Raw genomic sequence first — 16,008 nt, forward strand, 5'->3', positions numbered from 1 at the left:
GCATGTGGAAGAGTGGGGAATCGAACCTCCCTCGCACACAAAAAAATTGTGTTCCTCTCTAAGGAAAATCTGCGTTCCTCTCTAAGACATTGCTGGACTCAAATCTCGCGGTCCCGCTGCAGACAAAACTATCTGCCATTTGTTCTGAGCCAGACTTCCACTCATAACAATGGAACACCGTGGGACGATCTAGCAAGAGAAGTAAACGGGAGCTTTTACCTGACAGTGGGATCCCCAGCAATGCCCCGACACTCTCCAACATGTGCATGAGCCCGATAGCCCCCAGCAGGCGTCCGGTGCCTACAATCTCCACCAGGCTGGTGAACTGGAGAGGAACCAAGGCCCCAGCAAAGAACCCATAGCAGAGGCCCAGAGCCAGGAGCGAGGTGTAACCGGGCCCCAGGGGCAACAGCGCAAGAGACGCCCCAGTTAAGACCGTCCAGAGCGTCAAGTGGTGGAGGAGGCGGCCACAGATCCTGGAATCGGCGAGCCAACCGGCAAAGATTCGGCCGCACAGGTCCGCGACGGCGACCACAGACATAATGAAGGCAGCCTGGTATTCATCACACCCCACCTCTCTTGCGCGGGCCACCAGGTGGGCATAAGGGACGAAGTAGCCTGTGTCTACCAGGACAAAGGCCAAGGTGTAGCTCATGAAGGCTGTGTGGGAGAAGAGCTCCAGACTGAAGAACGTGGCGAGCGTCGCTGGCCGTTTTGCAGCCGTGGCCTGCCCTTTGGGGAGTGGGTCTCCTCCTTCCAAGGCCAAGGGCTGCAGTAGAGCCCCAGATACCACCAGGTTGAGAGACATGGCTGCCACTAACATGAGCGCACCTCGCCAGCCGTACGAGTCCACCAGGTACTGGAAGAGCGGGGAAAAGGCCAGGGAAGAGATGCCGGTGCCTGAAACAGCCAAACCTGTGGCCAGCGTCCGTCGCTTCTCGAAATAACGGGACACGGTGGCCATGGAAGGAGTGAAGACGAGGGCCCAGCCGAACCCTGAGGGGAGGAGAGCAGGGGGTGAGATTTGGAAAAAGAGAGCCATTTTGCTAAAGGCTCTCCATGAAGACAGGAAACTGCCTTAGATGGAATTAGGCCCTCGGTCTATCAAGCCTGTCCGTGGCGCAGAGTGTTAAAGCTGCAGTACTGCAGTCCTAAGCTCTGCTCACGACCTGAGTTCGATCCCCGGTGGAAGCTGGGTTTTCAGGTAGCTGGCTCGAGGTTGACTCGGCCTTCCATCCTTCCGAGGTGGGTCAAATGAGTACCCAGCTTGCGGGGGGCGGGGGGGAAGCGTAGATGACTGGGGAAGGCAAGGGCAAACCACCCCGTAAAAAGTCTGCCGTGAAAACGTTGTGAAAGCAACGCCACCCCAGAGTCGGAAACGACTGGTGCTTGCACAGGGGACTACCTTTACCTTTTAAAGAGCCCCGTGGCTCAGAGTGGTAAAGCTGCAGTACTGCAGTCCAAACTCTCTGCTCGCGACCTGAGTTCGATCCCAGCGGAAGCTGGTTCAGATAGCAGGCTTGAGGTTGACTCAGCCTTCCATCCTTCCGAGGTCAGTCAAATGAGGACCCAGCTTGCTGGGGGGAAAGCGTAGAGGACTAGGGAAGGCAATGGCAAACCACCCCATAAAAAGTCTGCCGTGAAAACGTTGTGAAAGCAACGTCACCCCAGAGTCGAAAACGACTGGTGCTTGCACAGCGGACCTTTCCTTTTCCTATCAAGTTCAGTATTGTCTATCACCCTCCCTCTTGCTTGGTTGTTCAAAATGTGTGTGTGGTGGCGGGGGGGTGTTTAGCTTTGCCAAGAAACTAAGACCGATTCCCCGCTAGCCTTATGCCGCTCTCACGCTCCTCTTCTCTGCGGGTCTTTCGTCGGATTTCACACTGACTGCCCCAGGGCTGCAACTCGATTTGCCTTTTTCGTGCGGCACACAGAAACCAGTTTTTAGAGGACCTTGTTTGCTGCATGAAAGAGGTGGAGTGGCTAGCAGTCCTGGAGCAGATAGCGTGAAATCCGACAGAAGCCCCGTGGAGAAGAGGAGACCGGCGTAAGGCTAGTGGGGAATTGGAGAAGGAGATCTTAAAAACCAATTTAAAGGCGGTGCGGTGAGGAAAAGGCATTCTGCATGTGCTCAGAAATGCCGGAGTCATTATTACTTTTTAGAGTTCTGATGTCAATGAAAATTGGTTATGGAGTTGGAAACGGTTTCATATTTAAGGCCTGCCCTTGTTAGGTGGCTGGAAGGTCTTTTAATACATCTCGGTGCCTTTCTAAGGTCACCTCAGATTGCCAGAGAAGTCACAGATTCAAAAGGTGTTTAGAGAGGCTTGTTAAAAAAACAACCAGCAATTGGTGAACATATAAGAAAACAATGTCTAGAAAGCAATTTCCTGACAATCTCTCTATGATATATGACCTCCTTGTGTCTGGGTTCTACTGGAGCATCAAGAGGAAATTGGATAAACATCCGGAGCAAAGGTCCATCAGGGGCTATTAGCCACAGCGTATTGTTGGAACTCTTTGCCTGGGGCAGTGATGCCCTATATTCTTGGTGCTTGGGAGGGGCAACAGTGGGAGGGCTTCTAGTGTCCTGGCCCCGCTGATGGACCTCCTGAAGGCATGTGGGTATTTTGGCCACCGTGTGATACAGAGTGTTGAACTGGATGGGCCATAGACCTGATGCAGCATGGTTTCTCTTATGTAACACAGAGTGTTGGACTGGATGGGCCATTGGCCTGATCCAACAGGGCTTCTCTTATGTTCTTATGTGACACAGAGTGTTGGACTGGATGGGCCATTGGCCTGATCCAACAGGGCTTCTCTTATGTTCTTATGTGACACAGAGTGTTGGACTGGATGAGCTGTTGGCCTGATCCAACCTTGGTTCTCTTATGTTCTTATGTGACACAGAGTGTTGGACTGGATGGGCCATTGGCCTGATCCAACCTGGCTTCTCTTATGTTCTTATGTGACACAGAGTGTTGGACTGGAGGGGCCATTGGCCTGATCCAACCTGGCTTCTCTTATGTTCTTATGTGACACAGAGTGTTGGACTGGATGAGCTGTTGGCCTGATCCAACCTTGGTTCTCTTATGTTCTTATGTGACCCAGAGTGTTGGACTGGATGGGCCATTGGCCTGATCCAACCTGGCTTCTCTTATGTTCTTATGTGACCCAGAGTGTTGGACTGGATGGGCCATTGACCTGATCCAACCTGGCTTCTCTTATGTTCTTATGTGACACAGAGTGTTGGACTGGATGGGCCATTGGCCTGATCCAACCTGGCTTCTCTCATGTTCTTATGTGACACAGAGTGTTGGACTGGATGGGCCATTGGCCTGATCCAACCTGGCTTCTCTCATGTTCTTATGTGACACAGAGTGTTGGACTGGATTGGCCATTGGCTTGATACAACATGGCTTCTCTTCTGTTCTTATGAGAGCAGAGGCCTTTCTGTGCTCTGTGGACCGCTGCAAGAAGAATGGGCTAGGCAGGTACCTGCAAGCAGACCGATGCTCAGGTAAAGGTGAGTGAGGTGGGTAGAGAAGGAAGCCAGCAGCAGCCCGAGCCCAGAGAGGAACCCACCAGCCATGACCACTGGGCGTGCCCCATAGCGGGCACTGAGAGCACTCCCCACTGGACCTGTAGAGGGCATCAAAGAGGAACTGGTTACTCTGACACGTAAAGGATTCTCCCAATACATTCTTGCTAGAATGAGGGGGGGGGGCAACCTTTTTTGCCTGAGGCTAACTTTGGAATTGTGGTGCAGCGCAGTGGGCACAGCCGTAAATGGCTGCCTCAGCTTCCCTTTAGTTCCACGGTCAGAATCCTTGTGCTGTGGGGACAACTGTTGCCGTAGCAATGTTTGTTTGTTTTTAAATCTTCACAGCCGCTCAAATTTCCAGTGACCAACCAGAAGCCTTGATGGGCAAAAGTCCCGCTTGGCCTCTCCCACTTTTCTGAAACTAGGGGCACCAGGCTTGGGTGGGCGCCATGTTGGGCGTGCCTGTGTTAGAATACCCAAGCGATATGAAGCTGAGCAGAGGATGCTGTACTGAAAATTTGGTGCCTCTACCTCAAACAACAGCTTCCCCAGAGCCCCAAATACCCGCAGATCAATTCTCCATTATTTTCTATGGGAATAAATCTCCACAGGGAATAACAGAGTTCCCTGCAGACATTTCCCTTCCCTCCCCCCGCTTTCTGACGACCCTGAAGCGGGGAAGGGCCTCCAAACCGGGGGATCCCCTGCCCCCACCTGGGGATTGGTAACCCTAGGTGGAAGCTGGGTTCAGGTCACCGGCCAAAGGTTGACTCAGGTTGACCCTAGAGGTCCCTTCCAACTCTAGGATTCTATGATTGGCATGTGTACAGAGCAAGAAGGTGAGAATCTTAGACTGGCCCCCTCACCCTTCAGTAGTACCTGTGGTGGCAGGTAAGCTTTCCCCTTACTTGCAAACTGCAGGACGGCAACCCCCAGGGACACAACCCACGAGACAGTGCTGGAGGGCGCCCTGAAATATTCCACAAACTCCACAAAGAAGACCCCAAAAGAACGGATCACCCCAAAGACGAGGGCTGTCTGCACAAAGCCCGCCAGGACGACCATCCATCCCCAGCCACCGTCTGGGGCCGCCACTACATGCCCGTGGGAGGGCATGGGATTCGTTGACCTTTGAGGGAAAGCAGAAAAACACCCATCAAATTAGATCAGCAGCTCCCAGTGTCAAGCAGGCGGCTTCAATGACGAGTTGAAGTTGATACAAAACTACGTTTATTGATAAACCGATACTTTCAGTGTAACAGGTTCTTGAGAGTGATGCTAAAGATACATTGATACAATACTTTTAATGCTTACTTCAAAAGGATTCCAAAAGGTGGGGGCGAGGGATGCACTCTCACACATAAACTATCATAAATGTCTACATTCTCATAGCGTTATCAGGACTCCGTCCTTGCTTTCCCAGATGTGTCGCACTCCCTAACAGGAATGTATGGGAAGGCCCTGATTACTTCTTCTCAAGTTAGTTTCATTTCTCTCTGCTTCTACTTTGCAAGCGATAAAGCAGGAAGGGGGAGGGGAAAGAATAACAGAGCTATAGACCTTGGTCCTCCAAGATACTTCACAGACCAGTGTTATGGAGGACCCTAAAACAATCAATTATCAATGGAATTTTACCACACTTGACACCCAGTCTTGTTCAAGCCTGTGGGCACCTTTGGAGATGTGAAGTGTCATTTTGTAGAAAAAGAGGTGCCGGAGTTCAAACAGGAGAGCCAGTTTGGTGTAGTGGTTAAGTGTGTGAATTCTTATCTGGGAGAACCGGGTTTGATTCCCCACTCCTCCACTTGCAGCTGCTGGAATGGCCTTGGGTCAGCCAGAGCTCTGGCAGAGGTTGTCCTTGAAAGGGCAGTTGCTGGGAGAGCCCTCTCAGCCCCACCCACCTCACAGGGTGTCTGTTGTGGGGGAGGAAGGGAAAGGAGATTGTGAGCCACTCTGAGACTCTTCGGAGTGGAGGGCGGGATATAAAGCCAATATCTTCTTCTTCTTCATTAGCACAACTCAATAGCATAACTCATTTGCACATGCCACATACACCTCACACCACCGAAAGGTGTACTAAATTACATCAGCTCAGCATCTGCCTTAAAATGTGGGGTATCAATCCAATAAATAAAATCTTATCCTCATCATACTTTTTAAATTACTTTCTCCTCTGTGCCCACAGTGGCACGATGAAGGTTTCCATCTGTCAGCTTGATATGTTTTGGTTATTTCCCCATTTTTTGTGCAGAAAAAAATATTAGAAAGTTTGTCCAATCTTAGAGTTCAGCAAAATTCTCACAGGGGGGTTGAACAAAATTCTCTCGGGGGAGCCCAGAAGCAAGTATTTTTTTTGGTGTGTGGGGGGGTTGGGGTTTAAGAAAGAAAGAGCACAATAAAATTTAGAGGTTCCGGACTGCTGCTCCTGTGAGTTCCTGCTGGAAATGAGGCCTGGTTGCTGCAAGAGGCTGAGCCAGCCACAAAATGGTGGCTCAAGAGGCTGAGCCAGCCACAAAATGGTGGCTACAAGAGGTGGAGCTGCTTGTACAGAGGAAGCCGCAGGGAAGGGGAGAAAAGGGGAAATTTAAAAATCCACAAGAGAGAGAAGCAAACGAACGCTGGTGGCGGCTGCCATGAAAACGTTATTTTGATCCGCGTGGCCAATCTTCCCCAGCAAATCAGAAACCCTGTGTGGCAAAAGCCTCGCCCACTATCTGAAAACACTGACAGGTGCTAGACAAAGTGTTGTCAGCCGCTTCTAAGGCAACCACAAGCCCCTTCTTGGTGGTCCCAGAAGGAGGTGAGGGGAGGAAGAGAATTTCAGTCGGTGAGCGGTGGCGGGTGGACGAGACAGCCTCTGAAGGGTTCTGCCATACAAAAATGATCCAACGTCCTCTAGTCAAGAGACCACTAGGCATCACCCCACCCATCCCAGAGCTTGGGGTAGTGCAGTTTGAGTGCCAGACTAGGCAGAGGTCAGTCCCCCTTGGCTTAGCCCACCTCAAAGGGCCGTTGTGAGGGTAAAATGACCAATGTTTAGACTGCCCAGAATGAAAACTGATCCCCGCGCCACAGAGATGTGTTTCACCTGGAGAAAAATGACTTTTGGGGTGTGGGTTTTATGGCACCCCCCCCCCTCACCAAACCCTGCCACCCCCAAATCTCCAGGGATTTTCCAGCCTGGAGCTGGCAACTCTAAACCATGCCACCCCCACGACCCCACTTAACTGAGACTTGAAACTGGATGGGCAGAGTTCGTCTTCAGGCTGCTGAGAAATCCCAGCGGAGGTTCGGGCTGTGTGTGCCGCACGGGGTGGGAAGGCGCCGGGACAAAGTCTCCCTCCTTACCCTTAGCTCTTCTCACACCCCCGACATGATTGACTTATTTTGAAAGCAACCGCAATGGTTTCCATTGGCAGGGCTTTGTCTCTGGTGGAATGAATGATGTAGGTAGAAGAAGAAGAAGAAATTGGATTTATATCCCGTCCTATACTCTGAGTCTCAGAGTGGTCACAATCTCCTTTACCTTCCCCCCCCTCACCCACAACAGACACCCTGTGAGGCGGGTGGGCCTGAGAGGGCTCTCACAGCAGCTGCCCTTTCCAGGACAACTCCTACGAAAGCTCGGGCTGACCCAAGGCCATTCCAGCAGCTGCAAGTGGAGGAGTGGGGAATCAAACCCGGTTCTCCCAGATAAGAGAGCTCTGGCTGACCCAAGGCCATTCCAGCAGGTGCAAGTGGAGGAGTGGGGAATCAAACCCGGTTCTCCAAGATAAGATTCTGTGCACTTAACCACTACACCGAACTGGCTCTCAATGCGCCCTCAACGGCCTGCTCTCCCCTGCCAAAACAGAACCAAACACCAGAGAAAGGACAAACCAGGAGGCTACACAGCAGAACACTACATCACATTCACACTACGGACTTACAGGACGGCAACTAGATCCTTGAGGAAAAACATACATCTAGAACAAGGATGGTTTTAATTACATAAGGTACCAGCCTGAAACAATGTATTTTTTAAAAATGTAAAGAGCTGCTAATTTGTGTAAAGGCCACACCAATTACGGGATGCCCAATAAAATTGGATCAGGGCAAATGACTTTGTGACCAGTGTATTCAATAATGAAGATATTGCCCCTGTATAAATCAATGGTACGGTCTCATTTGGAATACTGTGTACAATTCTGGTCACCGCACCTCAAAAAGGATATTATAGCATTCGAAAAAGTGCAGAAAAGGGCAACTAGAATGATTCAAGGTTTGGAACACTTTCCCTATGAAGAAAGGTTAAAACGCTTGCGGCTCTTTAGCTTGGAGAAACGTCGACTGCAGGGTGACATGAGAGAGGTTTACAAGATGATGCATGGGATGGAGAAAGTAGAGAAAGAAGTGCTTTTCTCCCTTTCTCACAATGCAAAAACTCGTGGGCATTAATGAAATTGCTGAGCAGTCAGGTCAAAACGGATAAAAGGAAGTACTTCTTCACCCAAAGGGTGATTAACATGTGGAATTCACTGCCACAGGAGGTGGTGGCGGCTACAAGCATAGCCAGCTTCAAGAGGGGATTGGATAAAAATATGGAGCAGAGGTCCATCAGTGGCTATTAGCCACAGTGTATATATATATATATATATATTTGTGTGTGTGTGTATACACACACATATGTTGGCCGCTGTGTGACACAGAATGTCGGACTGGATGGGCCATTGGCCTGATCCAACAGGGCTTCTCTTATGTTCTTATGTGACACAGAGTGTTGGACTGGATGGGCCATTGGCCTGATCCAACAGGGCTTCTCTTATGTTCTTATGTGACACAGAGTGTTGGACTGGATGGGCCATTGGCCTGATCCAACAGGGCTTCTCTTATGTTCTTATGTGACACAGAGTGTTGGACTGGATGGGCCATTGGCCTGATCCAACAGGGCTTCTCTTATGTTCTTATGTGACACAGAGTGTTGGACTGGATGGGCCATTGGCCTGATCCAACAGGGCTTCTCTTATGTTCTTACGTGACACAGAGTGTTGGACTGGAGGGGCCATTGGCCTGATCCAACATGGCTTCTCTTCTGTTCTTATGTGACACAGAGTGTTGGACTGGATGGGCCATTGGCCTGATCCAACAGGGCTTCTCTTATGTTCTTATGTGACACAGAGTGTTGGACTGGAGGGGCCTTTGGCTTGATCCAACATGGCTTCTCTTCTGTTCTTATGTGACACAGAGTGTTGGACTGGATGGGCCATTGGCCTGATCCAACATGGCTTCTCTTATGTTCTTACGTGACACAGAGTGTTGGACTGGAGGGGCCATTGGCCCGATCCAACATGGCTTCTCTTATATTCTTATGTGACACAGTGGAGGAGTGGGGAATCAAACCCAGTTCTCCCAGACAAGAGAGCTCTGGCTGACCCAAGGCCATTCCAGCAGCTGGAAGTGGAGGAATCAAACCCGGTTCTCCCAGATAAGAGTCCACACACTTAACCACTACACCAAACTGGCTCTTGAGGAGGAGAAAGCGAGGGCGTCCCACCTTCCTTGAAGCTGAGGATGGCATAAACACTGCCCCTCCTTCTCCTCCCTTGGTGCTTATGTTGTTATGTGACACAGAGTGTTGGACTGGATGGGCCATTGGCCTGATCCAACATGGCTCCTCTTACGTTCTTAAGATTTTGTATAGTGATTCTGCTTATGTCACAAAGGGCATAAGACCCCATGTCAATCCTGTATTCTTTGGAGAACTCCTAATTTCCTGAGAATTTCGTCTCTAGGGGCCTGTTCTCCCAGGTATATTAATAAATCTTTGAAGTTTCTCTCAACAGGACTTCTCGTGTGTTCCGTAATTGGATCGGGGGACACATCAGGCCACAGGTTATGCGGAACAAGGGCAACTCTCCCGCTGTCCACGTCATCCGGCGCATCGGATAAGACGGGGCGTCATCCATGGATGCTCCTGCCCTCATCCATTAAGACCAACTTCATCAGAGGCCCCCACGGGCAAGTGTGTCCAGCCAAGCAAGACAAGCCAAGCCAGGCCTGCAATGGAGGGCAGAGATCAGCTCCTTCCCTTCCGTCTCCCCCGAGGGCAAGTGCGTCCAGCCGAGCAAGGCTTAGATTCCACATCACTGGCTTACATTCTGAATAAAACTTTGTTGGTCTTCAAGCTGCTACTGGACTCCCACCTCGTTCTATTGAGCAGCGCTGCTGGCAACTGAACCCGGCAGGACGAGTCTGCACAATCTGAGCAGTCGAGCTGAAGAACCCAACTCCTCTGCACTTCCTGCAAGAGGGAAAGCAAGTCAGGACTTTGTGCCTGTGTGTATGTCTAGTGCAGTCATGTCCCAGCTGATTTAGGGCCACTCCAGCCAGGGGTTTTCAAGGCAAAGGAGAGGCAGGGGTGGTGGGCCATCGCTTTCCTCTGCAGAGTCTTCCCTGGTGGCCTCCTATCCAAGTACTGACCCTGCAGAGCTCCTGAGATAGGACCGAGTGCGTCTACACATTCGCGTTGCACTGAGTTCCCTGGAAGGGTAGTCCCAAGAAGGTCGGGGTGCTGACTTCCAGGTGGCACCTGGAATTCTGAGATTACAACTAGGGTTGCCAACCTCCAGCTGAGGCCTGGGAAGCTCCTGGAATTCCGACGAGATGACAGAGATAAACGGAACCTGAAAAAAACGGCTGCTTTAGAGGGTGGACTTTATGGCATTAGAGCCCCCTTAGGAGGCAGCCTCCAGGTGGGACCCCTGGAATGACAGCTCACCTCCAGACGGCACAGATCAATTCCTCTGGAGAAAATCGAGGCTTTGGAGCAGAAGTGGTCATATTGGCTTGGGAATCATGTGTGGCTCTTTCTCACATATGGCTTGGCTCTTGAAGCCCCCACCGCCTCGTTGGTCGGCTTGGAAAAGGCAGTTCTGTCTTTAAATTTAAGCGAGCCAGTGTGGTGTAGTGGTTAAGTGCGTGGACTCTTATCTGGGAGAACCGGGTTTGATTCCCCACTCCTCCGCTTGCACCTGCTGGAATGGTCTTGGGTCAGCCATAGCTCTCTCAGGAGTTGTCCTTGAAAGGGCAGCTGCTGTGAGAGCCCTCTCAGCCCACCCACCTCACAGGGTGTCTGTTGTGGGGGAGGAAGGGAAAGGAGATTGTGAGCCGCTCTGAGACTTTGAGTGGAGGGCAGGATATAAATCCAATGTCGTCGTCTTCTTAAATCACTTCTCCAAGCCAAGCTATTTGGTGGCTTGGAGAATGTATTTAAAGTTGCTCTCTTGCTACCTCTCCCTCCATCTGAGCGCCAATTTTGTTCTAGTGGTTAAGTGCACGGACTCTTACATGGGAGAGCCATGTGTGATTTCCACTCCTCCACATGCAGCTGCTGGAGTGACCTTGAGTCAGTCACAGTTGTCTCAGAGCTCTCTCAGCCCCACCTACCTCACAGGGTGTCTGGTATAGGGAGGGGAAGGGGCAGGAGATTATAAACTGCTCTGAAACTCCTGCAGGTAGCGAAGGGGAAGGTATAAATCCAATCTCTTCTTCATCAGCTATTTGCTCTTTTCCCAACTTTCTTGCCACTGTTCCTTCTTTCCTTGTCTTGCAGCTCTCAAACATCTGACATATATTCTATGTGGCTTTCATATTAAGCAAGGGGTCTTAGTGGATCATACGCTGAACATGAGTCAACAGTGTGATGCGGTGGTTAAGAAGGCAAATGCAATTTTGGGCTGCATCAACAGAAATATGGTGTCCAGATCACGTGATGTGGTGGTATCGCTTTACTCTGCTCTGGTAAGACCTCATCTGGAGTATTGTGTTCAGTTTTGGGTACCACAATTTAAGAAGGATATAGACAAGCTGGAACGGGTCCAGAGGAGGGCGACGAAGATGGTGAGGGGTCTGGAGACCAAGTCCTATGAGGAAATGTTGAAGGAGCTGGGCATGTTTAGCCTGGAAAGGAGGCAGCTGAGAGGTGATAGGATCACCTTCAAGTCCTTGAAGGGCTGTCCTATAGAGGATGGTGTGGAATTGTTTTCTGGGGCCCTGGAAGGTAGGACCAGAACCAATGGGTTGAAATTAAATCAAAAGAGTTTCCGGCTCCACATTAGGAAGAATTTCCTGACCGTTAGAGCGATTCCTCAGCGGAACAGGCTTCCTCCTCGGGAGGTGGTGGGCTCTCCTTCCTTGGAGGTTTTTAAGCAAAGGCTAGAGAGCCACCTGACAGCAATGAGGATCCTGTGAATTTAGGGGGAGGTGCTTGTGAGTTTCCTGCATTGTGCAGGGGGTTGGACTAGATGACCCTAGAGGTCCCTTCCATGATTCTATGAGTTTGCTCACCCCTGCTTTGGAGGGCAGGCATTTTGCCCCTCGGAGGTCCTCCCCAGACTCCACCCCCAAATCTCCAGGAGTCTCCCAACCTATTCTTCATTAGTGGCGGCGGGGGGGGGGGGATCTGGCAACTCCACTCCCCCCCCCCCCCCAGGATCCAGTCCAACATCTCCAGGAATCACCCAACCCAAAGCTGGCAAACGGAATTACTGCTGAACTCAAGGCTACAGAAATCAGTTCCCCTGGAGAAAACAGTTGCTTTGGCACATGGACTCTATGGCAATAAGTGTTGCCAGCCTCCAGGTGGGGCCTGGAGATATCTTGCTTTCACAACGGATCTCCAGCTGGAGAAAACGGCTGTTTTGAGAAGTGGACTCGAGGTCATGGTACCATGCTGAGGCCCCTCCCTTCCCCAAACACCGCCCTCTCCCAGACCCACCCCCAACGTCTCCAGGAATTTCCAGATTCAGAGTTGGCATCTCCACCGGTCACATTGTGCAGGCTAGCAGGCTTAAAGCCTTTGTCGACTGAAAACAGGATTTTATTTTAAGGACCATCTTTAAGGAGTATTTGTGACTTGGCCTCTGGAGTGTGAAACCAATTAAGCCTTTCCCTCCAGACTTTCCCTTCCAGGTTCCAAAGGGCACCTCCGGGAGGCCAGTCAGGGAGCGGGACCAGGCAGGGGGCACCCCGGGTCCTTAGGGGCAAAGTCCACCCCACAGTTTACAGCTTGGCTGTTTAGCAACCGGCCAGACCTTCTACCCGGTCATTTGCATTTTGCAAGCTTCGGGGTACTCTTTGGGGCCAGGAATGGTATTGGAACATCTGTAGCAACACACACACACAGGACACTGCTGTTCTTGTTGTTGTTCAGTCACACAGTCAAGTACGACTCTTTGCGACCCCATGGACAAAGTCACGCCAGGCCCTCCTGTCTTCCACCATCCTCTGAAGTCTGCTTAAATGCGTGTTTGTTACATCAGTAACACTGTCCAGCCATCTCCTCTTTGGCCTTCTGTCTGTCCCAGCATCAGTGCTCCCTTCTCATTGGGTGGCCAAAGTATTTGAGCTTCAGCTTCTGACCTTCCAGGGAACAGTCTGGGTTGATTTCCCTTAAGACTGACTGGTTGGATCTTCTTGCAGTCCAAGGGACTCTCAAGAGTCTTCTCCAGTGAATGCTCCCTTCTCATTGTGTGGCCAAAGTATTTCATCTTCAGCATCTGACCTTCCAGGGAACAGTCTGGGTTGATTTCCCTTAGGGCTGACTGATTGGATCTTCTTGCAGTCCAAGGGACTCTCAAGAGTCTTCTCCATTGAGTGCTCCCTTCTCATTTGGTGGCCAAAGTATTTGAGCTTCAGCTTCAGCATCTGACCTTCCAGGGAACAGTCTGGGTTGATTTCCCTTAGGACTGACTGACTGGATCTTCTTGCAGTCCAAGGGACTCTCAAGAGTCTTCTCCAGCACCACAGCTCAAAAGCATCTATTCTTCTGCGCTTGGCCTTCCTTATGGTCCAGCTCTTACAGTCGTAGATTACTACCGGGAATACCTTCGCTTTTACTATATGGACTTTTGTTCTCCCTCCCCATAAATCCAGAATCCCCTTTAAAGCAGACTACACCATAAGACAGCACAGCAGGGTCTCATGGGAGCCACAGATGAAAGGGCCCTGCTTTTACGGCTTAGTCCAGCTATGTAGGAAAGGGGCAGAGCAAGACGTTAGAAGTGCCCTTGGAAAATAAAGCTGCAAAAACATTTTGTTAAAACCCTGAGCCAAAATATATAGCAACTGTAAACGTTTTATTTTGGCTTCTTTTTTTTTTCTTAGTAGAAAAGAGCCACAGTCCAGGAACGCCTTAAAACTAACGATGTTTTGGCCTCAGGAGAGGAGTTTTTGGGAGTCACTTCTTCAGACGGAGCTAGAAGCAGGACCGGTGGTTGCAGATTTTCCAGGTTGTGTGGCTGTGGTCTTGGCATTGTGAGATCTGACATTTCCCCAGCAGCTCTGACTGGCATCCTCAGAGGTATAACCAAGAAAACTGGAGTGCGGTGGGAGAGCAGTGGCGGAGAGCGGGGAGTCTAATGAGACCCAGTATCCAGCCATAGCTCTTGCAGGAGTTGTCCTTGAAACGGCAGCTGCTGTAAAAGCTCTCTCAGCCTCACCCACCTCACAGGGCGTCTGTTATGGGGGAGGAAGGGAAAGGAGATTGTAGGCGCTCTGAGACTCTGTCCTTGAAAGGGCAGCTTCTGGGAGAGCTCTCTCAGCCCTGCCTCACAGGGTGTCTGTTGTGGGGGAGGAAGGGAAAGGAGATTGTGAGCCGCTCTGAGACTCTTCGGAGTGAAGGGCGGGATATAAATCCAATATCTTCATCTACCTCACAGGGTGTCTGTTGTGGGGGAGGAAGGGAAAGGAGATTATAGGCCGCTCTGAGACTCTGTCCTTGAAAGGGCAGCTTCTGGGAGAGCTCTCTCAGCCCCACCCACCTCACAGGGTGTCTGTTGTGCTTCTGGATTGGGCCGAGTCGAGGAGAGCCAGTTTGGTGTAGTGGTTAAGTGTGTGGACTCTTATCTGGGAAAACCGGGTTTGATTCCCCACTCCTTCACTTGCACCTGCTGGAATAGCCTTGGGTCAGCCATAGCTCTCATAGGAGTTGTCCTTGAAAGGGCAGCTGCTGTGAGAGCCCTCTCCAGCCCCACCCACCTCACAGGGTGTCTGTTGTAAGGGGGAGGAAGGTAAAGAAGATTGTGAGCTGCTCTGAGACTCTTTGGAGTAGAGGGCGGGATATAAATCCAATATCTTCTTCTACCTCACAGGGTGTCTGTTGTGGGGGAGGAAGGGAAAGGAGACTGTGAGCTGCTCTGAGTCTCTTCAGAGTGGAGGCGGGATATAAATCCAATATCTTCTTCTTCTTCTGGAACCCGAATCTCATAGAGGCAGCCCCAGAAGAAGCTTCCCTCCTGAATCGGGTGGTGGTGGGGGGGTCTCCCTGCCCTGGAAGGGAAATGGGAAGGACAAAACGGGAAATCTTCGACAGAAACCTGAGCAAAGGGACCCACAAGCTGGGGGTCAACAGCGGCTGAGCAGAGCTTGATGCTGCCCCCCCCCCCACGTACACACTGGTCCCCGTCTATCAGTCTCCTCACCTCTCCCTCTTTCCATTTGCATCCCACATTCTGGTCCCCCCCCCCCCCACACACACACACTGATCCCTGTCAGTCAGTCTCCTCGCCTCCCCCTCCCCCCACTTGTGTCAAAGGGAAAAAGGTGGCTGGACGGCTCGCCCAAGTCCACCAAAGCCAACTGGCCGGTTCTCCCCAGACTCTGCAACAAGTCCTGCAACAATGCAAGGCAAAGGCCTCTGGCAAAAATCCATTCTTTTGTGTCTGTGTTTGCACCAGAAGTCATGGCGACTTCTGATTGACAAGGAGGAGGAGAAATTGGATTTATATTCCACCCTTCACTCTGAATCTCAGAGTGGCTCACAACCTCCTTTACATTCCTCCCCCACACATGCACACAACAGACACTCTGTGAGGTGGGTGAGAACATAAGAGAAGTCATGTTGGATCAGGCCAATGGCCCCTCCAGTCCAACACTCTGTGTCACAGAAGAACATAAGAGAAGCCATGTTGGATCAGGCTAATGGCCCATCCAGTCCAACACTCTGTGTCACATAAGAACATAAGAGAAGCCCTGTTGGATCAGGCCAGCGGCCCCTCCAGTCCAACACTCTGTGTCACATAAGAACATAAGAGAAGCCCTGTTGGATCAGGCCAGTGGCCCCTCCAGTCCAACACTCTGTGTCACATAAGAACATATGAGAAGCCATGTTGGATCAGGCCAGTGGCCCCTCCAGTCCAATACGCTGTGTCACACAGTGGCCAATATATGTGTGTGTGTGTATATATATATATATGTATATATACATATATATATATATATATACACACAAACACACACACATATATATATATATACACACACTGTGGCTCATAGCCACTGATGGACCTCTGCTCCATATTTTTATCCAAGCCTCTCTTGAAGCTGGCTATGCTTGTAGCCACGACCACCTCCTGTGGCAGTGAATTCCACATGTTAATCACTCTTTGGGTGAAGAAGGACTTCCTTTTATCCGTTTTAACCTGACT

At 50.8% G+C, this 16,008-nt stretch overlaps 1 protein-coding gene across 1 annotated transcript in view; it reads right to left on the minus strand.

Annotated features, from left to right (window-relative positions):
• The window catches only part of LOC132584587 (monocarboxylate transporter 13-like), a 21,105-nt gene extending 6,073 nt beyond the window's left edge, over positions 1–15,032 (minus strand). Inside the window, exons 1-4 of the mRNA XM_060256489.1 lie at positions 15,004–15,032; positions 4,453–4,673; positions 3,499–3,642; positions 220–996 (exon numbers count right to left, since the gene is read on the minus strand). Of these exons, the coding sequence (XP_060112472.1) occupies positions 220–996; positions 3,499–3,642; positions 4,453–4,673; positions 15,004–15,032 (1,171 nt within the window). The remainder of the gene's footprint in view (positions 1–219; positions 997–3,498; positions 3,643–4,452; positions 4,674–15,003) is intronic.
• Between the last annotated feature and the right edge of the window lie 976 nt (positions 15,033–16,008).

The sequence above is a fragment of the Heteronotia binoei genome, chromosome 15 (assembly GCF_032191835.1).
Source record: "Heteronotia binoei isolate CCM8104 ecotype False Entrance Well chromosome 15, APGP_CSIRO_Hbin_v1, whole genome shotgun sequence".
Taxonomy (NCBI): Eukaryota; Metazoa; Chordata; class Lepidosauria; order Squamata; family Gekkonidae; genus Heteronotia; species Heteronotia binoei.